We start from the raw sequence: 23,981 nt of genomic DNA, 5'->3' as shown, positions 1-23,981 counted from the left end.
TGCTCACCTTGGCTGCGCCTCCATAGCTCCTTCTGTGAGTTTGCATGAAACTGTGTGTGAGAGAGGGCACTGGATCCTAGCCTATTTTCAAAGAGCCATTTGCGCATATGGGCCCTAAATATGCAACTAGACTGAGTTTTGTGTACTTAAGTCCTGAATTGACAGATCTGATTAACCTGATATTATTTATTGCAAAAGCAAGCCCTTAGGATATTTAGCTCAGCAAAGGCTGATGTTTTTATAATGTTCTCTCTTCTATAGGGGAATAGATTAAAAAAATTGTTCATTTTATTTTTATTTTAATGGTCACTTAGCATACTCAGATATCATGTCTTTCTTAATTGTGCTTAATCTGCATAGTAGCATTAATTCTACATACTCACCATATATTGAAATAAACAGTATATGGTTCTTTAGCTAATGCATAGTGGTTCATTTTCTTATTTATTTATTTATTTTTAGGCCAAATGTGTGTTATGAGCAGGAGCAGGCAATAGTGGGCCAGCGACAGCCATGCGTTCAGGCCTTCACTCGCATGATCAGAGTATGCACAGGACAGAGGTGGTGCCTGGGATATGAAAGAAGGTAATTCTATTCATTTTAAAGCAGAGCTCAGATTGCAAGACATCTATTATTGCATTCTGTAAAATGAATTTCAGTGTATTTATGTATTAAATTTATATACCGCTTATCGACATTCCTAAGCAGTTTGTTTATTTTTCCAGGGTATCTTACAATTATAATGCGGCGGGAATCAGCAATGCGATAAATTGAGGCTGTGAGAAGATTAGGGGAAAGCAATTTAGAAAACCTTAATTTAAAGTTAGTTAAATTCAGCAATTCCAGGGGACATCAATAGGGAAAGATTTCCAGAAGTGAGGTGCGAAGAGAGAATGGAGAATAGGACTGAGGAGTACAAGGCAAAGTGAGCAATAGTCAGTTGAGCAAATGCAGAGAGCATTCAGAAACATTCCAGCAAGTTGTGGGGGGAGGGAGGGAGGAGGGAGAAGCAACAATGCCAGCTTCCTTGCCTGGGCCTTTATTTTATTTATTTATTTAACATTTCTTTTATACCGATATCCGTTCGCACATCGTATCGGTTCACAGTGAACAAAAAACCATTGGGCAGTGCCCGTACATATAACATATAACAGATAACATAATATAATATGATGAACTAGGCAACATATAAATAAATTTTTGGGAGGAGCCCTTACATATAACAGGCATCAATGGGTAGATGCTATGGAATATAACTATAACTATATACATGAAAGTGCAAAGTACAAAATCATCAGACATAAAGGCGTTCATACCAAGATATCAGTATAACATTCATAGGGGGGTTTTATGTAATAGGGGGTGAGATGGAGTAGGCTTGCTGAAAGAGCCATGTTTTAAGTTTCTTTTTGAAACTGGGGGTATAGGTCTCTATGCGGATATCATGGGGCAGTGAGTTCCATATGGTGGGGCCGACAAGAGAAAAGGCTCTGTTAATAGTGGAGGAGAGTTTAAAAGATTTAATAGATTGGGCACGGAGTGTTCCTTGGAGAGCTGGGCGTGTAGGTCTCTTGGAGGTACGAGGTAAGAGGGGGGGGGTTAAGCCAGTTGAGGTTGGAATTTACTAGACTCTTATGTATGATCGAGAGTGTTTTATAAAGAATTCATGACTAGGGATGTGAATCGTTTTAGGACGATTAAAATTATCGTCCGATAATTTTAATATCGTCTTAAACCGTTATGGAACACAATACAATACAGATTCTAACGATTTATCGTTATAAATCGTTAGAATCGTGAGCCGGCACACTAAAACCCCCTAAAACCCACCCCCGACCCTTTAAATTAAATCCCCCACCCTCCCGAACCCCCCCCCAAATAACTTAAATAACCTGCGGGTCCAGCGGCGGTCCGGAACGGCAGCGGTCCGGAACGGGCTCCTGCTCTGAATCTTGTCGTCTTCAGCCGGCGCCATTTTCCAAAATGGCGCCGAAAAATGGCGGCGGCCATAGACGAAAAAGATTGGACGGCAGGAGGTCCTTCCGGACCCCCGCTGGACTTTTGGCAAGTCTCGTGGGGGTCAGGAGGCCCCCCACAAGCTGGCCAAAAGTTCCTGGAGGTCCAGCGGGGGTCAGGGAGCGATTTCCCGCCGCAAATCGTTTTCGTACGGAAAATGGCGCCGGCAGGAGATCGACTGCAGGAGGTCGTTCAGCGAGGCGCCGGAACCCTCGCTGAACGACCTCCTGCAGTCGATCTCCTGCCGGCGCCATTTTCCGTACGAAAACGATTCGCGGCGGGAAATCGCTCCCTGACCCCCGCTGGACCTCCAGGAACTTTTGGCCAGCTTGTGGGGGGCCTCCTGACCCCCACGAGACTTGCCAAAAGTCCAGCGGGGGTCCGGAAGGACCTCCTGCCGTCCAATCTTTTTCGTCTATGGCCGCCGCCATTTTTCGGCGCCATTTTGGAAAATGGCGCCGGCTGAAGACGACAAGATTCAGAGCAGGAGCCCGTTCCGGACCGCTGCCGTTCCGGACCGCCGCTGGACCCGCAGGTTATTTAAGTTATTTGGGGGGGGGTTCAGGAGGGTGGGGGATTTAATTTAAAGGGTCGGGGGTGGGTTTTAGGGGGTTTTAATGTGCCGGTTTTTCGATTTTTCGATTTTTCACGATTTTTAACGATTTTTCACGATATTTTACCCCCCCAAACGGCAACAATACGATTCCCTCCCCCTCCCAGCCGAAATCGATCGTTAAGACGATCGAGGACACGATTCACATCCCTATTCATGACTGTATAGGGAGCCAGTGTAGTTCAATAAGTGTAGGGGTGATGTGATCTCTTTTCTTTGTGTTTGACAATATCCGAGCGGCGGCATTTTGTAGGAGTTGAAGTGGCTTAGTGTGTGTTGCAGGAATGCCAAGTAAGAGCGCATTACAATAGTCAATCTTCGATAAAATGATAGCTTGGAGGACTGTACGGAAATCATTGAAGTGTAGTAGGGGTCTGAGTTTCTTTGTTTGGAGTTTAAAATAGCAGTCTTTTATGATGGATTTGATGGTTTAAATGAGAGGTGATTATCAATAATAACTGCTAAGTTGCGAGTGTGCGATGGGAAGTTGGTAGCTGAGTAAGCAGGAGGGATGTCTGGGATCGGTTGCCTATTAGATATGATTAATAGCTCAGTCTTGTTGGAATTAAGAGCTAGGTGCATGTCCTTTAGGAGTTGGTTGATAGAGGAAAGACAGGATTCCCAGCTGTGTAAAGCAGTTTGGATGGTGTCAGAGAAAGGGAAGATGATTTGCACATCGTCAGCATAAATAAAATGCTTGATGTGCAGGTTAGTGAGAAGCGTGGTAAGGGGAAGCATGTATATATTAAATAGCGTGGATGAGAGTGAGGAACCTTGGGGTACACCTTGGGGAAGACTGATGGGATCAGATTCATTGTTGTCCATTGTGACAGTGAAAGTGCGATTTTGGAGATAAGATTGAATCCAGTCAATGGCCTTGCCAGTGATCCCAATATTTCTGAGTATGTTGAGTAGGACATCGTGATTGACTGTGTCAAATGCAGCCGAGATGTCAAGTAAAGCAATAAGGTAGGAGGATCCGGAGTCGGTTCCTTTGATAAGGGTATCGTGCAGGGAGAGGAGCAATGTTTCAGTACTTAAATGCTTCCTGAAACCATATTGGGTAGGAGGGAGGATGTTGTTCTGTTCAAGGTGATCGGACAGGCGTGAGTTCACCAGCTTCTCAAGAACTTTAGCTAGGAGGGGTAGGTTGGACACCGGTCTGTAATTAGAAAGGGTGGTGGGGTCAAGGTTGGATTTTTTGAGTAGCGGTTTAACTATAGCTTGTTTCAGAAAATTCGGGACAAAGCCATGCTCTAGGGAACAGTTGAGAATATTTGAAATGGGTTTGGCGATTACATTGTGTATAGATAGTAGGAGTTTAGAGGGAATAGTTTCAGAGGGATGTGTTGATGGTTTCATTTTCTTAAGTATGTTCTCTACTTCTAGGGAAGATGAGGACTCAAACGAGGAAAGGGAGACTGGAGAGTTGATATTGGGAAGAAAGATGTTGAGGTTGTTGTGCGAGAACTGTGCCGTGATGGATGATACCTTGTTTTAAAAAATTGAGCTAATTCGTTGCAACGATTTGTCGAGGAGTTAGCTAGTTGTTGTGTGTATGGGAGAAGTCAGGTCAGCGACCATAGTGAAAAGAGCCTTGGGGTTGTATTGCAGACCATTTATTTTTTTGGCGTAGTATTCCCGTTTAGAATGTAGGATGGAATTTCTATATTCATGCATGCGTTGATAGTAGAGAGTTTTGGTTGCGGGGGATTGGTGTTTGCGCCATGACCTTTCCGAAGCTCTGAGTTGGATTTTGAGATTTCTGAGGAAAGGCGTGTACCATGGTTTCCTATTTTTTCGGTTGGGGTTGATAGTTTTTGTTATTAGGGGGCAATGTTCATTGGCAATGCTGAGTGTAAGGTTAACCCAGGAGGAGAATGCATTATCTGGGGATGATAGGTCAATTTGTTTGTCTATGTCCGAGCATGCTAGCATGATGGTCTCTACATCACAGGATTTGCGAAATTTGAAAGATATGGGCTGACGGGGCGTGGACAAGGAGCTTTGGGGAAGTGATAGTTTAGTCTTGATCAAGGAGTGATCAGACCATGGTACTGCCGTACATAAAGGAGGACTGTTCACGCTGATGGGGGAGTTGATAAAAATCAGGTCAAGGGTGTGGCCAGCTTTGTGTGTGGGGGAGTTTACTATCTGTTGGAAGCCCATAGCTTCAAGTGAAGACAGGAAAGCTTCACAGGCAGGTGATTGTGGTGTTGTATCCACGTGTAAATTAAAATCTCCTAGGAGGATAGTGGGTAGGTCAGGTGATAGTGAGTTTGCAAAGAATTCAATAAGTGGTGATGAATCTTTCTCTAGTAGACCAGGGGGGTATAGATAAGACACAGTTGGAATGCTTTTGATTTGAAGAAGCCAATTTCGTATTGATGAGGGATGTTACATTTATGGGACAAGAGTTGGAGGTCTTTTTTTACAGCTAGGAGTAAGCCGCCTCCTCTCTTCTTCTTCCTCGGGATTGAGAAAATATCATAGATATCTACGGGTAATTGGTTGATAAGGGGAGTGTCATGTTGTTTGAACCAGGTTTCAGTGATAGCGCATATTTCAGGATTAGAATCAGAGAGAATGTCTTGTAGAAGATGGGTTTTCTTTTGAAGAGATTGTGCATTAAAAAGGATAATGGAAATGAGAGAGAGGCTGATAGCTTGAGTGCGAGTGGTGGTGTGTATAGAGATGAGTCTTCTGTTCTTGTGAGGGGGTTTTGTGGTGTGTGGTTTGTTGAGTGGATAAAAGGGGACTATATGGGTGGCTTTATCCCTTGACTGAGAGGATGGAGGAGGAAACCACCTCTGCAATTAGCTGCCTTATGCTTCCTTCTCATGAAGTACCCATATAATCTATAATGTTGAATTCTGTGCGAAAAATAATGCTCAGATGTTGCTGAGGTTCATGGAGAATAAAAACATTTGAAGAATTAAAAAAGTAATGGCGTGCATGTCATCCATCCATGTAACTGAGGTTCACGTGACTTGGCAATCCTGCCCCTGCACATGACAATGGAATAGATCCAGGGTGGCCAGCTCTGGCCCTTGGTAGCCCACAAACGGTCAGCTCTTCAGGATATCCACAATGAATCTGCAGAAGAGAGATTTTCATGCACTGCCCCCCCGTTGCATGCCGATCTTCATATATTATAAAATCGGTGTGTCCATGCGCACGCACCAGGAACCGCCAGCACATGGACGCCCGCACAGCCCTTTTAAATTTGACCCCACAATTGGGAATCGAAGAAATTGTACATATTAAAAGAAAGAGATAAAAGTATCCTTATTAAAATTTTTAATTTAAGTTTTCTCATACATATAGATGTCACAACCGAACACTTAACAGGCCCCTGCAGTTTAATTTCTCTGAATTTCTCTGACTTCTATGGACACACGTGCTAAGAAGAATTTCACCCCTATATGTACCTCTCCCTTGGGTTTTTGCAACCCAAATCATTTTATTATTATTCAATTTCAGCTTCTAGACCTTAGATCGTTCCTCAAACTTTGCTAAGTTCCTCCTCATGTTTTCCACACCTTTCTGGCTGTCTTCCCTGTTGCAGATTTTGGGATGTTTGGCAAAAAGAAAAACCTTTCCTGACAATCCCTTCTATAATGTCGCTCATGGAAATATTGAAAAAAAAAACTGGTCCAAGGCCCGATCCCTGCAGCACGCTGCTAGTGCCCCTCTCCTCGGCGCCAGCTCTAGCACTACATTTTGTCACCTCCCATTCTAACTGTTTCTAACCAAGTCGCGCCAGGTCTCAGTCCGAGGGTGCTCAGTCTATTTTTAAATGGTCCGTGCAGAGCCATGTAACAGGTCTTTCTGCATTCCATGTCACTATATCTAGCGCTCTCCCCTGATCCAACTCTCTGGTCATCCAGTTAAAGAAACTGATCAGATTCGCCTGACAAGAGCGGCCTCTGGTAAAACCCTGCTGTCTCAGAGCTTGCAATCCACCGCATTCCAGAAACTGAACTAACCCCGATTTGGCATTAATTAGCCGTTAATTGGCTGGGCCGGCTCCAGGGCAAATGGCGTCCTGGGCAAAAATTGTCTATGGTGCCCCCCACTTCTCCTCTCGACATTCTCTTTCCTCCCTCTTGGCATTATTTCCCTTTCTCCCCCATCCGTTCTCTGCCTCCAGGCATTCTCTCTCCCCTTCCCCCTTCCTCTCTGCATGAATTCTGTCCTCATTCTTCCCCCTTCCTCTAAGATGCTTCCCTGCCTCCTTCTGTCTGTTTGCTGCCTTCTTCCTCCCTCAAGCATTCTCTCCCTCCTTGCCCCGCCCCTTCTCATACATACATACACTCCGCCTGGCTGCCCCGCCCCTTCTCATACATACATACACTCCGCCTGGCTGCCCCGCCCCTTCTCATACATACATACACTCCGCCTGGCTGCCCCGCCCCTTCTCATACATACATACACTCCTCCTATCTCTGCATCCAGCAGCTATGAGAGAGCTTCTGGGGAGGGGCCCCCTTTTATTTTTTCCAGATTAACTACCCCCCCCCCATCCTCAGCTCACATCACTCACTCATACCCCCAGCCAATCTAATACTCCCACCCCAATCGCTGAGTCCCCCTACCTTAATCTCAGCTCAGTATCCAAGTTTCTACTTTTCCCACCCATCCCTAAGTCCCAGCTCTAACCCCTCACCTCGTACGTCTCTGAATCCCTGCACTCCCCCGTCTTCCCCTACAATCCAAATACCGTTCCTCCCCCACCCTGTCTCCCAGTCACTACTTACCCCCAGTCTCTAAGTCCCCTGCTTCTCTTCCCTCCTCCCAAATAAAAAAAAAAATTTAATATTTCAAAACAGCTGCTGAATAGAAAGTCCGGTAATTAAACTGCGCTCTCACAGAAACATCCTTTCTCCCTCCTTCACCCACGCCTGGGCCTATGGGCGTGTATGTCCATGCCGCAAAGAAGCAGGTGTGGCAACTGGGAGGGGCCCATTGGTGATCCAGGGTGAGTGTGGCCGGCCAAACGTGACACTCATGAGCCCTTTTCTGAATTTTGATTGAGATTTACTTCACTTTCAATCCCATTTGGGTTCATTTCGGGCCTGATTTTAAGACCTACGCGCGGGCGTACATTTGTGCGTGCAACCCGGCGTGCACAAATGTAGGCCCAATTTTATAACATGCGCGCGCAGCCGCGTGCATGTTTACAAAATCTGGGGTCGGCGCCCGCAAGGGGGTGCACACTAGGGCACCTTGCCACGCTGAGCCCTAGGGGAGCCCCGATGGCTTTCCCCGTTCCCTCTGAGGCCGCTCAGAAATCAGAGCGGCCTCGGAGGGAACTTTCCACCCGCCCCCCCCCCCCCAACCTTTATTTTATAAGTTGCGCCTGCCTCTGGGCAGGTGTAGGTTGCACGCACCGGCCAACAGCCGGCCCGCGATCATGGGCACTGCGGCAAATGGCCGCTCTGCCTGGAGGCTCCGGCCCCACCCCTTTTTTCAAGCCCCGGGACTTACACGTGTCCCGCGGCTTTACGTGCACTGCCGGGCCTTTTGAAAATAGGCTCGGCAGCGCGTAAGCCCCCCTACGAGCGTAAATCCTCCTCCTTTGAAAATCTGCCCCTTTATGTGCTTGTTCCTGACCCTTCCACAGTGAACACTGAACAGAAATATTTGTTAAGCAATTTCACTTTTTCCTCGTCAGCCTCTACATATTCCGCTCCTTCACCTCTGAGTCTCACAATGCCACACTTGCACTTCCTCCTATAACATATGTAAAAAGATGTCTTGTTCCCCTGTTTAACATATTTGCTATTTTTTCTTCCATTTGCATCTTTACATTCATGACTACTTTCCCAGCTTCTCTTAGCTTTTCTAGATGTTGACACCTGCCTTCTTCTTTCTGAGATCTCTTAGAGTTTATGAATGCTAACTTTTTATCCTTTAAAAAACCATAGCGGCCTTTTTTCCTCTTTCCTTCATTTATTTTCCTAACGAGAAGGTAGTTGCCTTTATAATATCTCCTTTTAGTTTTGTCAACTGCTCTTCTCCTTCCCCTAGGGCAGTGGTGCCAACTCTGTCCTGGGGACACCCCCCAGCCAGTCAGGTTTTCAGGATATCCACAATGAATATGCATGAGGAAATTTGCATGTTACGGAGGCAGTACATGCACATTTTGTCTCATGCATATTCATTGTGGATATCCTGAAAACCTGACTGGCTGGGGGGTGTCCCCAGGACGGGGTTGGGAGCCACTGCCCCAGGGGAGCATTAGAATCTGTTTCAGTAACTTGAACAAGACTTTAGCAAATATTTAGGTTGTAATTTTCAGACATCCCATGGTGGTTGCAGGTGCAAGAGTACTTTGTATCTAATGGCCTACAAGTTTATTGTCAAATGGAAGCTCCTTTCAAAACCCGCCCTGCTCGCATCCTGCATGTACAAAGTATCCATCCACTTTTCATCCGCATTGCAGCCCAGGAGCAAATTCTACGCCAAAAAGTACACACACATACTTTTCTTCCCTCACCTAACCATGCCCCTTTTTCCCACAGGTAAAAATGTGTGACTCATGCAACAGCAGTTGCACCTTCACTTGCACTCAGGAGTTAATTTTTTAAAAATTTTAATGTGAATAAATGTGTTTCCTACATAAAAAAAAAAAGGTTTTTATATTTCTTCTGTAGAACTGGATATTACACTACCTACAAACAAACCTACAGCACGGAGTACCAGACTGGCTATAAGTGCTGCCCAGGCTGGAGGCGACAGGGTGATGAACTCGGCTGTCTGCACTGTGAGTTGTGATCATGTATGCCCAATGTTGTACAGCAATGCCAGGACATGTTGGGATGGTTTTTCCAAAAATTTTAACTGGCTCTTTTCGGGAGCTAGCTGGTTAAACCTCTGCTTTAAAAATTTCCCCCCTCCACTGACCAGCTAAATTCACAAGGCATCCAAATTTAGCCAATCAAAAAAAAGGGGAAGCTCCAGGAGTGTTCCAAGGGGGCGGGGTCATGACATCCATAGGGAAGGTAAATTCCAAAGGCCAGTTGTAAAATTGCCCATCAGATATGAGGGTTTTGTACTAGCCTGGGAGGGTTTGGGTACGAATGTAATAATTACCTAGGAGGGATGAGTGGTGGCATCTTCAGTATTGTTGTCGTGCCATCAGATATGAGAACAAACCTATGCAAGCATAGCCTGTATGCTTGTACATTTACCCATGGTGAACAGAGCTGGTTCTGGGGGAAGAGTTGGAGAAGGGTTTGCACTTGCATTGTCGGCCATATTTTTAATGGCCCACGTGCATAAAACACGGGGGTTACACGCGCGGCCGGGCGCATGTAACCCCCGTTACGCACACAGGAGCCGGGCCTTGGCAGAGGGGCGGCCCGGTGGATGGAGCGGGGCTAGAGGTGCCCAGCACAGCAGCAATTTGCCGCAGTGCCGAGGGATCGCACGCTGGCAGGGTGCCAGCGCGTGCAACTTACTACAGCGCCTTAGCAGGAGTAAAAAGAAAGGTAACAAAATGGGGAGGGGCCCTAGGATAGGGATAGGGGGCAGGGAGGATAGGGGAAGGGAAAGGGAGGTTGGGGTAAGGGGTAGGGAAGTTCCCTCCCAGTCCGCTCCTTAATTGGAACGGACTGGGAGGGAATCATAGAAGCCGGACGATGCGTCATTGCCCCCGTTGCGCTCCGCCCGCAGTTTTATAACATGCACGCACTGGCGCACTCATGCTATAAAACCGTGCATCCATGTGTGTGTGTTGGGTAGTGTACGCACATGGACGTGCGCGTGTTCTTTTTTAAAATCTACCCCTATATGCGTATCTTTTTTTTTTTTTTCTTCAAAAATATGCATGTAAATTTCCTTTGAAACTTTCCACACATACAATAGCAGGTGTAATTGTGTGCAGGTAAACTTACGTGTGTAAGTTGGCTTGGAAAGCTGATATAGCCTATCCACATGTTTGCCAGCAAATTTATATAAGCTATTACAAAATAACCCTCTTAGGAGACCACCGGCTAATTTGTGTGTAAACTTTTTTCCAGAAACATTTACATAACTTCCAATTTCTAGAAAATGCACAACTATGCTCATAAGTGCTGAACCTAACTCCGCCCCCGGGGAATGTCTCTCATTACTGCGGATAAAAACACATGCCTAGGGACCCTATGAGCATGCTTCTACCTGCTTATAAGGTTAACCATTTTCTAAATGCTCATGTGCACAGGTAAAGCACCATTTTGCCAGTGGAAATGATTTCTAAAATTATCCTCTCTATTTTAGCACTGTCCAGCTAAGTTTAGGCATCCAACCATAAGAGTGAATTTTCAAAGGAGATCCGCACACAAAAATAATATGTTGTCAATAGCCCATTTTCATGCGCCAAGTCCGTTTTATGCATGGAAAACTTTTGACAATTCAGCCCCACGGAGTGAATTTTCAAAGGTGTTACATGGTAAAAGTAGCAATTTTCAAAAGCCAATTAAAGCGCAAACAGCAGCCCTAAATCCAGCCAGTCAGGCTTTGATTAGGTTAGGGTGATTTTTCACCTAAAATACCTATCCAGTTAGGTTCGGCTGAAACTTTGCCTAAAGCAATCTGTTTACAGTTAGCCGGTTATCTTCACTGCTCTGCAGCAATTCATCCTATTGAGGTTCTGGAGAACCCAAGAACTATAAATAGATCTGGTTTTCAAGCTAGCCACAGTGATGGACGCAGTCCGGAGAAAGGCGACCAAAATGGTGTGGGGTCTGCAGCAAGAGAGTTATAAGACTGAAGAACCTGAATATGGAGGAGGGGGGGGGGGGTGATATGATACAGACCGTGAAATGCCTGAAAGGTATTAATAAGGCACAGGTATCAAACCTTTTTTGATGGAAACAAAACTGTAGACAAAGGGGGTCATAATATGAAGTTCCAAGGGGGTCAAGACAGGACCGAAATCAGGAAGTATTTCTTCAGGGAAAGGGTGGTGGATGCTTGGCTCGCCTTCCTCCTAGCAGAGATAGTGAGGACAAGGCAGTAAGAGAATTGAAAAGGGCACAGGATGCCTAGAGGCTAAATGATGGAGAAGAAAAAAAGGTTAACCTGTGTTGACTGCGATAACCTGCACAGAGCAACAGTTACCCTAAGAATATCAAAAATAAAAAAACCTGTTTGTTGGGCAGACTGGATGGAGCACGTGAGCCTTTTTTCTGGCGACATGCACTATGTTGCTGTCTCATTATGTTACTAAGAATCATTTGAGGGGAGGTTGTGAGAAAGTGGGAGGCGTCTGTCCACTAAAATACATTCCGATATTCTCCCGGAAAAATGATGGATAATTTTGTTTTCACTGATTTTTCTCCAGTTTTTGTTCTCCTCCTCCTAACAAACCCTGAAAAATTCCTGGGAAGAATAAAAAAAACCAAAACCAAAATGAAGGTCCCTAAATATTTTGCACAAATGGTCATTTATTATGCAGTGCAATACCAGAGGAGCTCTTTTCAAGATTTTTGCACACAAGGGCAAACAATGCCCACCTTGTTTTCCCCCTTTAAACCAAAATAAGCCATGTCCTGAAATTTGTGTGTGTGAATTTGTTTTTTGGTGCGTACAAACATGTGGTCAAACAAGAAAAGATTTCTATAAGGGACAGAATTGAAATAAACATGAAATAAAATGATAATCGTGGGGAAACCCCCCCGAAAATGGAAGAAATGAAATGAAAATTTTGGAGGCTGCATATTTTAGGAGGGACTTTTAGTTTTTATTTTAATTTTTCCCAAGAATTTATAGGTATTTATTATAACAAAAAACAGGAGAAAATCAGTTAAAAAAATGTTTTCCACTGATTTACTCCCTTTTTTGTTTGTTATAATAAACATTGATATTTTCCTGTGAAAAATAAAATAAAAACTAAAGTCGGTGATTCCTAGAAATGCATGATGGGTAGTATTTTGTTGTGTTTTTTTTTTTTTAAGAAGAAAATTAGTGTCATTATGTCATTTATGTTTTGTTTTCCTGTGTATACTATAGTTGTACAGCACATGAACTTTTTACTAAATTTTGCAAATAGTGTGTGCTGAAATGCTTTCGAACTCATAAAAATAACATAAGGATTATAATGATATTTCATTATGTTTTTTTGTTTCAAATGTTTTCACATTTTAAAAGAGCACATCCCTATTTTTAGCATTAAAAATACCTGAAGCCTACAAGTTATACAGTTCAATGACAGCAGCTCATGTAATCTGAGAATAGATTTTATGCTGCTGATTTAATACAAACCTTCAGGCAGTAATTAGGATATGACAGATTGCAAGGATCTGCTATCATTTGAGTTTTTTCTGTTTAGCATGCCTTCATTTATTTTAGCATGCACAAAAAAAAAAACCAAACAAAAAATGAATTTAATGAAAAATTTTCAGCTGCGCACTCCGAACAAATTGTGACTTTTATGCTAGACAAAGAGTTAAGCTTTGAGGATTCTTTTCCATGCATTTTTCTTTTAGCCCAGTGCTCGGAAAGTACTTGTTTTAATGGAGGAAAGTGCGGAGTGGGGAGAATCCATCTCTGTCGGTGCCCTGCGGGCTTTCAGGGTCCTCGTTGCCAGTATGGTAAGCTATACCCTAAACTCGGTTATGCTATTGTTATGCCAGCAATTCTTCCCTGCCGAAATGAGTCATGAAGGAAGATCAGAACAATTCCTACTTCAGCAAACATCTCCAGCACTGTGATAATGAGGGAGAATGGTGGGATTTCCTCACACGAAGTATATTTCTTTATTAAAATAACCTTTAACACAAACAGTGAAGTTTTGTGATCAGATAATCAACATTGTTTTCAGAGTTGAAACAGTTAAAAAATGTTAGCATTATTAGAAAAATTATCTAAATATGATGTACAGTCTGCTTATTTTTCTTGGGAACCTAGAATATGATGGCAAATGCCCACCTTGCTTGCCCAATTTTTCCTTCCTATTGCAGCTCCGTAGATCTCACCAGGGCTGGCTTTAGTCTCGCTGGCAATCTGAAAACTGAATTTGGTGTCCTTCTCCCTCCCATGAAGAATACAGATTGTACTCACATCATAATCCACAGCCTCTCCAAGAATATCTTCTAGTCTTCCCATCTTTTTCTACCTCCCAGTGACAAATTTATTTAGATTTTTGCCACCCTTAAACATTATTGGTGCTATCATCCTCTCCCTCCTAAAAAAAAAAAAAAAAAAAGGTTGGAGAACACTAATGAAGTCTGGGGTGGAATCAGCAGTAATAACAGTCCTGTCCCTTCTCACCTGGCAAAACACCCCTGGAGACATATGCTTGCTATTAGAAGGCAACTCATCATTTGGAGGGCAGGTCCTAGCTATAAGATCTCTTCCTGCTACTCCCAGGTGGTGCTCTCATTCCTGGAAAACAAAACAGCAGAGGGGCTGCCAGAGTGGAGATAGGTCTACTCCACTGTATCCCTGAAGGATTTCTCCATAAACCTCTCTGACTGCCTTAGCAGCTCCAGGGCTGACATTTTAGCTTCCAGAGATTGGACTCATTCTGGGAGCTAGGAGCTCTTTGCACTGAACACAAACATATGACCACTCTCCAGTAGGCAGATATTCATACATATGGCATTCAGTGCAAAAGGAAGGATAGCACCCATTTCAATGCTTGACTGCTATCTGCATCCTTAATTGCACAAAATTATATCTTAAATTTACTTGACATTTTTGTTTACAATTTCTTTGTATATCAAGTGAGGACTTATTTTGCATTTATTTGTTCAACATACTAGTTGGTTCCTATTATGTAAATTTTTTCACTGCCCCATAATTAGGTAATAGTCTATAACTGTGCATTTGAGAGAGAGCTGTTTCCTTGTTTGTCTTTCCCACTAGCCCTATCACACTAACACACTCTCAAAAAGCCAAATAGAATGCTTAAAAAAAATGTTCACACTCCTTAAAAGCAAATAATATACTTCATAGCTATATCACACTCCCAAACACCAACAATATCCTTAAACTATCACGCAACCCTCAGCAAGCAAAATAGCTTAGCAAGTCAGAAAAACAGCATTTTTTATCCAGTGTAAAGTCTTGTTCTCATCAGCTTTAAAAGCGTATTCTTTTACTGTTTGAGAGTGTGATAGAGCTTTTTCCTTGTTTGCATGTAGTTGAATAAGGTTTTATTTGTTTGAAGTGAAGTGGGAATCAAAGATTTGTTTGGAGGAACTGTTGTAATGAAGATAAATAAAAAGGGAAGGACAGAATAAACCTTAGTCTTGAGCGAACTGCTGCTGAAGCAAATCCTGCTTTCACCAGCTCTTGCTTCAGCAGCAGCTCTGAGGCTTATTCTGCCCTTGCCTTGAGTTTAACTCGGGTAACAGTAGCTGACAGCAAATACTTTATTCACATTCGGAGACCTTCAGTTCATATATTTGAGCTGCATGTATTTGCTATAATATATTCCTTAAAGCACTTAACTTGCAAGCTTACCTGAGCTATGGAGCACTATGTAGTCTTAAACCAGCATACCAAACATGGACGCAGTAGATGTTCTCTATGTTTTTGTACTGCTAATGCCCTGAAGAAGTAAAATGAAACATATTGTGTGTCGGGACAAATACATGCAGCAGAAATATATGAAGGTCTCTGAATGTGATTGATGTATTTGTTGTCAGCTGTTATCTTGTTTATTTTGTTTCAAGATTTTGTGTCCACCAGAGGTACTTGGCTGTTATGTTTGAGTTTAACTCAGTCATATTAACTTTCCAAAAAGGAGATGCTCATGGCAGTACATCATGTCTACTGTGCCATCATAATTTGTATTCTACTATGACAAGAAGTGACAAATCAAAATTAGTTTTTTCAAGCTGAGATACCTAGAGTTTCAAAAGCAGGCAGACAATATCTAATGAGAAGAGATACTTGGCCATCTGGTTGCCTTTCTGAGAAACTGTTATTTTGTATGATTTGTTGATTTGTCTCCCAGTAACATCTAAACCCACACATCATCTATATTGAGCATTCAGAAAAAAGAAAATATTTCTGTTTAAGTGGAAGAAGTAATAGGCAAGAAGAAAAAAAAGGTGTCAGTTTTGCTAGTCCAGTTATGAACAATGACTGCTGAGGTTATGAAAAATAAATGGCAAGGTAAAGAGTAACATATTAATGGTTGTGCCGGAATTTGTTTATCTTGGGAATCTAGTTTTAACAAAATACTGAAACCTGTCTAAGAAATAGGAAAGGAAGCAAATTTATGGATGCTTTATATTCTGCAGGCTTATGTTTTTTTGCACAGCGTGGGTTTCTTCTGCAGAGCCTTGCTGGATCAAGTTTTCTGGACAGAGAGGTTGCAAGAAAAAACCGGCACGTGTTAGAAATGCTTAGTCTAATGAACAGTGAAAGAATTAGGATGCCCAAGATTTGACCCATGTCTTTGATAAAGGGGACCAAGTGGTGATAAGACAGCAGACAGGGCATGTGAAACAGCATGTTTACAGGACATAAAAAGAATATAACATTGATTAATAACATTCTAAGCATGCATGCTATAAAGCGTCTTTTATCCTGGTGATTAATGGTAGAATCCCATCTCTGGCTGCTACTTATTATGCAATCTTGAGCAATGTACAGAGGTTCTGTTTTTAACCGCATTTATACACACTGGTATTCTGCCTTACTCGTTCACTAAATCCCTCGCTCCTTCTTTAAAGCCCTTACCTTCCCCTTTTCCAACATGCTGTAATAATAATCATATACTTATTTTCAACTGAGAGGTGGCTTTATTTTATCTTTTGGGCTTATATATTTTCGTTTCTTCTTTTAGCTGAATATTTATTTTTATATAAGTTATCCATTTTCTGTATGAGATTTGGGAGGGTAGTTTGCTGTCTTTTTTATTTGTTTTCACATTTGATATCCCATGAATTGGGGTATTATCAAGATGGGTTACACACACACACACACACACACTCACATACATACACACATACATACACACACAAAAGAAAAACATATAAAAACTTTAAAAGTATGAAATCAGTACATGGCACTCAGGGATGTACAGCGAAGAGCGTGATGTCATGCCACTAATTCTTAAAAGTTCTTTTAAATGTGGCTTTATTTTCTTATACAGGCTTTACAAATTAAATCAAAGAGGATTTCTTTTTTTTTTTTTTTTTTGTCAATTACTATTTCTCGCTTCAGTTTTCATAATTTGCATGGGACAAGTTCTCTAACCTCAGCTGTAGTCATAGGAGTGTAATGTTGAAAAACAGTTGCAGTTTATACATAAAACAAAAAAGATCCATTCTTACAGGTAGAATAGGTTGAGGGGAAAATCCACACATTTTTCCATAACGTCTTTTTTTTTTTTTAACTCAGAAAAGATTTGCATTTTTGAATGATGCATATTTAAATGGAGTTTTCATATTGAATGTTCAAAAGTTTGTTTTAGAGCCTTGATTTTATTTTTTTATTATCTTGGGATTTCACCAATGGATCTAAGGAAAATCCAGGTTTCCTGACTATTTATTTATTTAAAAATGTTTATATACCGTCTTTACAGAGTTTAATCAAAACAGTGTACAATATAATTGGAAAAAAAAACATAGAAATAATAAATAAAAAGCAATATTAAAAGTTACAAAAATATGTGAGAATATAAAATAAAAATTAAGGAAAAAATAATCAATAGTTATAAATAATAATTCTACATAAGAGAAATAGAGTGCCATATGAATAATTGTTTGATTATTTAGAGGGTGAGTCTTTAAATGCGATTTGAAAGAAATATGTTTTTAGAGATTTTTTTGAATTGTTTTGAGTTGACTGAACCAGGCTTAAATCCTAATTTAACTCTGACCTTGTGCCTGCCCTATCACAAGTAAGCTTCCTTATAAAGGGATAGAACAAAATTATCTGGAAGCTCAGGTGCTGTAGATGTAAAACATAGTTCTTACCTTATCTTGGAAGATATTTAAAAAATTCAAGTGCTCTGGGAAAAATATAGAGCACCAGATATGCTAAGTTCTAGTTGACAAAAACGCAGACAGAATGAAGCTGCTGTTTAGGACCTGTGGGAAATTATTTAGAAAACAATCCATTTCCCCTGATACCTGTAAGTTTTCTTCCCCTGTGCACACAAGTTTCTGAAAAACCTTAGCTGGAGCTAAGAAGCACCAGCCAGGTCTCGGTGTGGCTGATTACCTTGACATAACTCACATGCCTAGATGTCCCTGAGGCAGACGTAGCACATGAAATGAAGTAGGTAGAATGTGTGGAGAGAGAAACCCAGGCCCTCTAATTATTTTAGAATCACCAGTCGCAGTGATGACTGGAGAGCTTATAGAAACAATGCAGGTTTCCTGTAGATATGTGCTTTCATTTCCTTTCATTTGGCAATGGAATTTCATTTGTATTTCGTTGCATTTCGTTTTCCTCACTGAGCAGCCACTATCTCCAGCCCTGGCCTGTTACCACTCCTTGCCTCGGTTGTAAAAATTTTAAAATTCAAGGCCCTTCCGGCCTGCCCCCCCCCCCCCCCCCCCCCCCCAGGATGCCTCTTACCCCATTATTGGTCTTTAAAGTCCAAATGTGGCAGAAGTGATCTCTGGCTGCACCTGCACAATCAGGCCGTTATATAAAAATGGCACCAGGTGGTCCTGAGGCCGGTACCATTTTGTTGTACAAATGAACACTATGCTCCAAAAAGAATAAATGTTTCAAAGTACAAGGGAAACCAACATCCAATAAATCAAGGAGAAGCACTACAATCTTTCATGAGAAATAGTGACCAGCCATACTACGCACTATTGGCAATGTACAGCATTCATTGCCGTATTAATAATCATTGGCCACGTTATGCAAAATAGTCAAATTTTTTACTTTTTGATGCAAATAAAACATGAATTTATCTGAGTTTACAACTCGAAAATGATGTTGAGGTATATTGTCTAATCAAACCGCAACATGGGTCTGAGTTTATAGTCTATGTCTGGGGGTAATAACATCTAATATGCTGTGAGTCCTTTCATACATGATGGTCAAATTCCTGTCCACTAATATATGATGTAGCCAACATTCAGAGGTATATTCCTAAAACAATTATAAAAATAAAGGTGTCAATTTAAGCTAATGTAAAAGTTATATAAAAATATTGCACACAAAAGACCTTCATTCCCATGGTTATTACTCACTCAATTGATGTCTAGACTCTCTCTTTGTGCCAAAACTTACCTGGAAGTGTTGTGAATTAAGGAGCAATTTTATAAAATGGTAAAAGTACCTATTTCATAAAAATCTGATTATTAAATTATGGAATGCCACTCTATATCGATATTCAATCCCTGCGGCTTGAATTTTTTACATTTTTTGGTTCTGGATTTTTTTCAATGGGGCAGGGCGTCCCATAAATAGAATACAAAACAAAATTTAAAAAAAATATAGGTGCACACCCCTAGTTTATGATGGAATATTATTGGGGAAAAGCTTTATCACAGTGATTCTTAAATGTGTTACGCTCGCCGCCCATGGGAGCCCTGTGGTGCGGTCCTCTCACCTCTCCAAGCAATTGCCAGGCTCCAGCTCCCCGTCGCTTGTGGCAGTGGACCGCCACCTCCGACCTCGGGCTCCTGCCAGTGCCTCCAGGCCTGCTCCACTTCCCGGGACTTCCAGCCAGGGTGCCTCCATCTGTTGGGCCTCTCCGCGGGGTTCGTGGAGAGACGCTTCCAGCAGCGCCGCGCCCCTCTCCAGGCACGCGCGCGCATCAGTAGAACTTTTAAAGGGCCCGCAGCGGGAACCTGGCCGCGGAACTGGATGCTGATGTCAGAACCTTCAGCGTATAAAAGCTCAACCCTTACACAGAAGCTTTACCTTTGCAACAGGTCTCCTCAGTTCCCTGTTTGGTTCTGAGTGCTCGTTGCCTCCGTACTTCCTCGTTCCTGAGTGTCTTCCAGTTCCTGTGTCTTCGTTTGTCTCGTCTGTACTTTGTCTAACCTCCTGGTGCCTGACCCCTGCTATGTCCAACCTTGCCTGCCTTCTCCAAGCCTGACCTTGTCTGCTTTCTCCATGCCTTGACCTCTGCTATGTCTGACCATGCCTGCCTTCTCCGTGCCTTGACCACTGCTACGTCTGACCACACCTGTCCTCTCCGTACCTTGACCATTGCTACATCTGACTACGCTTGCTTTCTCTGTGCCCTGACTATTGCTACGTATGACTATGCTATAGACTCTCTTGTGTCCAGAGTTCTCCCTCGCTTGCTACAACTCCCTATTGCCGCCAGTTCTCATCTGAGTTTGACAGTGATGCCTTTGTTCCTATCCTCTGCACCTGCTCTTCCAAGGTCTCGGCCTTTCTCTGCTCAAGCCTTGGTGCTTGGGTTCCTGTACTGGGACGAGTCCAGGATAACACCTGCTGTCTCTGAGCTGAACTGTTCTCTTTTGTTGCTCTGTCTTGAGGCCCGCCTAAGTCCTGCCGGCCAGGGCACCCAAAGGCTCAACCCGTGGGGAATGTGGACTGATATAGGTGAAGCTCCAGAGGCCTCTAGCTTCAGCCCACTCCACCTGCTGACGGTGGGGACCCATAGGCCTTTGCCTGCCGGTTGCGTCAACCCCACCTCAGCCCAAGGATCCACCTCCAGCGCAGCAATCTCTTGATCGACTTTTTGCAATTTTCACTTTTCTTGCAATATATGCAGCCTTCTCCCTGCTAGCGGTTGGCCAGCTGTGATTTTAAGATATAATTGACGGAACAAAATATCAAGCACATGGTCCCAGCTGGTGTTATTCTGCATGACTTAACATTTGTATAAAAATATCATTTGGTGTCTATTCCAGGCAGAGTGAAGAAATTTATTTTCCTACGTGTTTTAGGTAAAAAAAAAAAAACCAAAAACAAAACTAGAAAGAATGATAATTTAATTGCCTATTATAAATTACTTAATCATTTTCTGCTACTAATAATATACACCTACTTGCACAACACAGAAAACAGTCACGTGCATTAACATTACTTTGTTAATTAGCTGGAAAATATTTGTATAGCTATTGGTATCACATAGAGATTGTTTAATAGAAGACTTATTACTTCTTTTGGGATTACTGATTTAATTTTTATTTTGAGGACGTGAAAATTTTCTTGTACATTTTTATCTTTAACTAGTATAGTAACAATAGATGCTAGGTTTATTTCTCTTAAAGAATATTAGCTGAAAGCTGGGGTTTTTTTTAAGGAGACTTCCTGTAGGTGTTACATCACCACTGAAGTTATCCAGTCTTTATGTATAGTAGCATTAAACTCTACTAACCTTCGCAGAAGCAACAAATGAATGGAGAAATCCACCAAAGGCAATATTAAAAATACACACTACTGGTCTTCTTGGATAAACAGTGGATGACACTTGTTCTCGCGTGCACTGGTGGTGTTGAAAAGTGGACATCATAGCAACAAATAGGCCGTTTTAAAATGAACAAAATGAGGACAGAAGACGTTGCCCTAATGTCTTTTCAACAGTTTGTCTGACTTTTCCAAAACAGCAGTCAACATTCATGTTCTTGAGAAGCAGCAATAAAGCAGACATAATAATTTAAGCTGCTACAATCAACTCGAGGATCACAATATTTCACAAAGGAAGACTATTTTCAGTTGGGTTTTTTTTTTATCCTCCAGTCACAAATGGTTAGTTTGGAATTTGTGCTAATTTTTATTGTGTTTGCAAACTAGAAAAGTATATTTTATACCTAATAAGACTGACTGGAAGAAAACGTACATTTTATAAATATGTTAATGACTTTTGCCTCAGTTCATATACAGTGATTCTGTTTTTTCTTGTCCAAGTAATCTCCTCCTTTGGGCTTCTGGCCCAGTTAAAGCTGGCATCTACTGGGCTATAGCAACGTAAGCCTTCTGTTGCAATTACCTGGGTTGCCCCCCCTCAGTTTTTACATCTGCTCAGGCCATCATTGTAACAGTCCACCAAGGGTCACAAACCATGGACCGGTCAAGAACCAGGCATGGGTGGACCCTAATTCTTGCCACTAAGTATCTCCGTTTGTCAGGGTTGATGGGTTTGAACCATTTACTGTAGCAGGCAGAGGTCAGAAAGCTGTAGAGGAGCCATTAGAGATGTAGAGGCAGGAAAAGGCCAGGGGGACACTAACCCTCTGGTTGCCAGGCGGTTAGAGATGCCCTTAAAAAGTCTCAGTGGTTCAGCACAGGGTGTGCCCTGATCAGGGGCGGCTTAAGGCAATCTGCTGCCTGAGGTGAGAGATTAAATGGTGCTCCCCGCCCCCCCACTCTCCTTTAAGGCACGGTACAGATAAAAATCATCAAGAGGGGCAAAGGGGGGGGGGTCCCTTGGAGTCTGGCCTTTTCTGTTGATTTGAAATGCCGCGGAAGGGGGAAAGCAGGGGTCAGAGTTCCCAGAGGAGTGGCATTGGCAGATAGAGTGTCCGCGATGATATTTCTAGGAAGCTGGCAACCCTGCCACGCACCCAGGAACCCTCAGACCTGCCTCCCGCCTTTTCCCCCAGCATTTTCCCTCGGAGGAGTGGGAGATGGCTGAATGGTGGGGCTGGGCAAGGGCATTAGGCTGGGCAAGGGCATTAGGCACCCTAGGCAAAATTTACAGTCTTTCTGCCCGTGCCCCTTCACTCACCCCTCGCAATTAAAAATTCTGCATTTATTATAATCAATTTTACAAGAAAAGTGACATTGAGGGTACGGTCTTCTGAGGTCAAAATATCACAAATTATCACGATCCTGCAAAAATAACAACCCACATTCTGAATGCATATGGTATTAGGCTTCTTGTAATGCATGTTGGATATGGGCTTTGCCTCTGAAAACCCAGAGTAACCTGAATTACAAATACAATATAGTAAACCTCCCATACTAAAAGAGCACTAAAACTGCCAGCCTTCAAATAGTAAAAACCCTAACGAAGGCAACACTGCAAATATTGCACCCATCCCTAAACACCAAGACACCTCCTGTTACAAAAACAGAACAAGCCAGGCTGCTATAGATCCCTGCACAGAAACCACACGCCAGCAGAATACCTCACCTCAATCACACAAGCAGAGCACAGACAGACTCTCCCCAAATACAGAATAAAGAGACCATAAAGAATAAACAGAAATGAAATGAAAACCTCAACAAGCCAGACTGTATGCAGAACAATAATGGAAAAATAGAAATGCCATTCCTCATAGCAAAATTAAAGAATATAAATCATCAATCATAATAGTAAAAACATATTAATGAAAAGAATATTTCAAAACAGCTGATGAATAGAATAACAGCCAAATATTAAAAACTCATAAAAAATTATAACATTTTCCAAACAACATTATTTCAAAATAGCAGACATCCAATAACAGCCAATAATTAAAACTAATAAAGGTTTTAAAAATCCCCACTTGGAAAGTTTGACTTCCAGTCACTCTGAGATTATGTGGATTTGTGCAGGGGAAGGGGAACATTTTCCTCTCATATACATGCTCTCTCTCACACACACACACACACACACACACACACACACACACACACACTCACAAACACAGACAGATACACACAGTCACTCTCTCTCAAGACACAAAGACAGACTCTCTCTCAAGACACACACACATACACATTCTGCTGTTATGCTGCTGCTGCTCATGTGCTTACTCAGTGAGTGCTCTCCCCCCAGTCCCAGTACTGCCGCACTATGTAAAATTCTTCCTATCAGCCCTTTCACAGCTTGTAGCAACTGCCTCCCATAATTTCTCGGCACCCACACTTTCCAGGAGACTCGCTGACACCACAGCCAATGAATGCAGCTTATGAGATGCTGGTTGGCCACCCCTGCAATAATCGAATATCTCACACATGCATAACACAGACAGACCCATACCAAACACAAAATAGAGAGACCATAAAATATAAATAGAAACTTGCCAACAAAAATGAACCAGAAACCACAACAAGCCTAACTGTATTAAGCAGTGCAACACTGGAAAATCAGAAACATCATTCCTCACAAAATTATAGCAATAAAATCAATACATAAAACATAATTCATAATAAAAACAAACTAATGACAAGCATAAATATGTCAAACAGACAAAAAAGTCACACACTTCCTCTTTCTACTTCACAAACACATGCTCTCATACACAGTCTCTCTCTTTCACACACATGCAGGCTCACTCTCTCTCTCTCTCTCATACCCATGCAGGCTTTCATATATGCACAGGCTTGCTCTTTCTATGCAGTGCAACAATGGAAAAACAGAACCTTCGCCATTTCTCAAAAATCAAACACAATCAAGAAATATCAAATTCATAATAATAGTAAAACATACCAATAAAAATAATATTTAAAAACATCTGCCAAACAGAAGATC

At 42.3% G+C, this 23,981-nt stretch overlaps 1 protein-coding gene across 1 annotated transcript in view; it reads left to right on the top strand.

Moving 5' to 3' along the window:
* LOC115099640 (multiple epidermal growth factor-like domains protein 6) overlaps positions 1-23,981 on the top strand; it is a 472,995-nt gene that overhangs the window by 40,420 nt on the left and 408,594 nt on the right. Inside the window, 3 exon segments of the mRNA XM_029617371.1 lie at positions 463-585; positions 9,289-9,398; positions 13,105-13,209. Of these exon segments, the coding sequence (XP_029473231.1) occupies positions 463-585; positions 9,289-9,398; positions 13,105-13,209 (338 nt within the window).

The sequence above is a fragment of the Rhinatrema bivittatum genome, chromosome 9, assembly GCF_901001135.1.
Source record: "Rhinatrema bivittatum chromosome 9, aRhiBiv1.1, whole genome shotgun sequence".
Lineage (NCBI taxonomy): Eukaryota > Metazoa > Chordata > Amphibia > Gymnophiona > Rhinatrematidae > Rhinatrema > Rhinatrema bivittatum.
The sequence above is the reverse complement of the archived record's forward strand: the minus strand, read 5'-3'. Positions and strand labels throughout refer to the sequence as shown.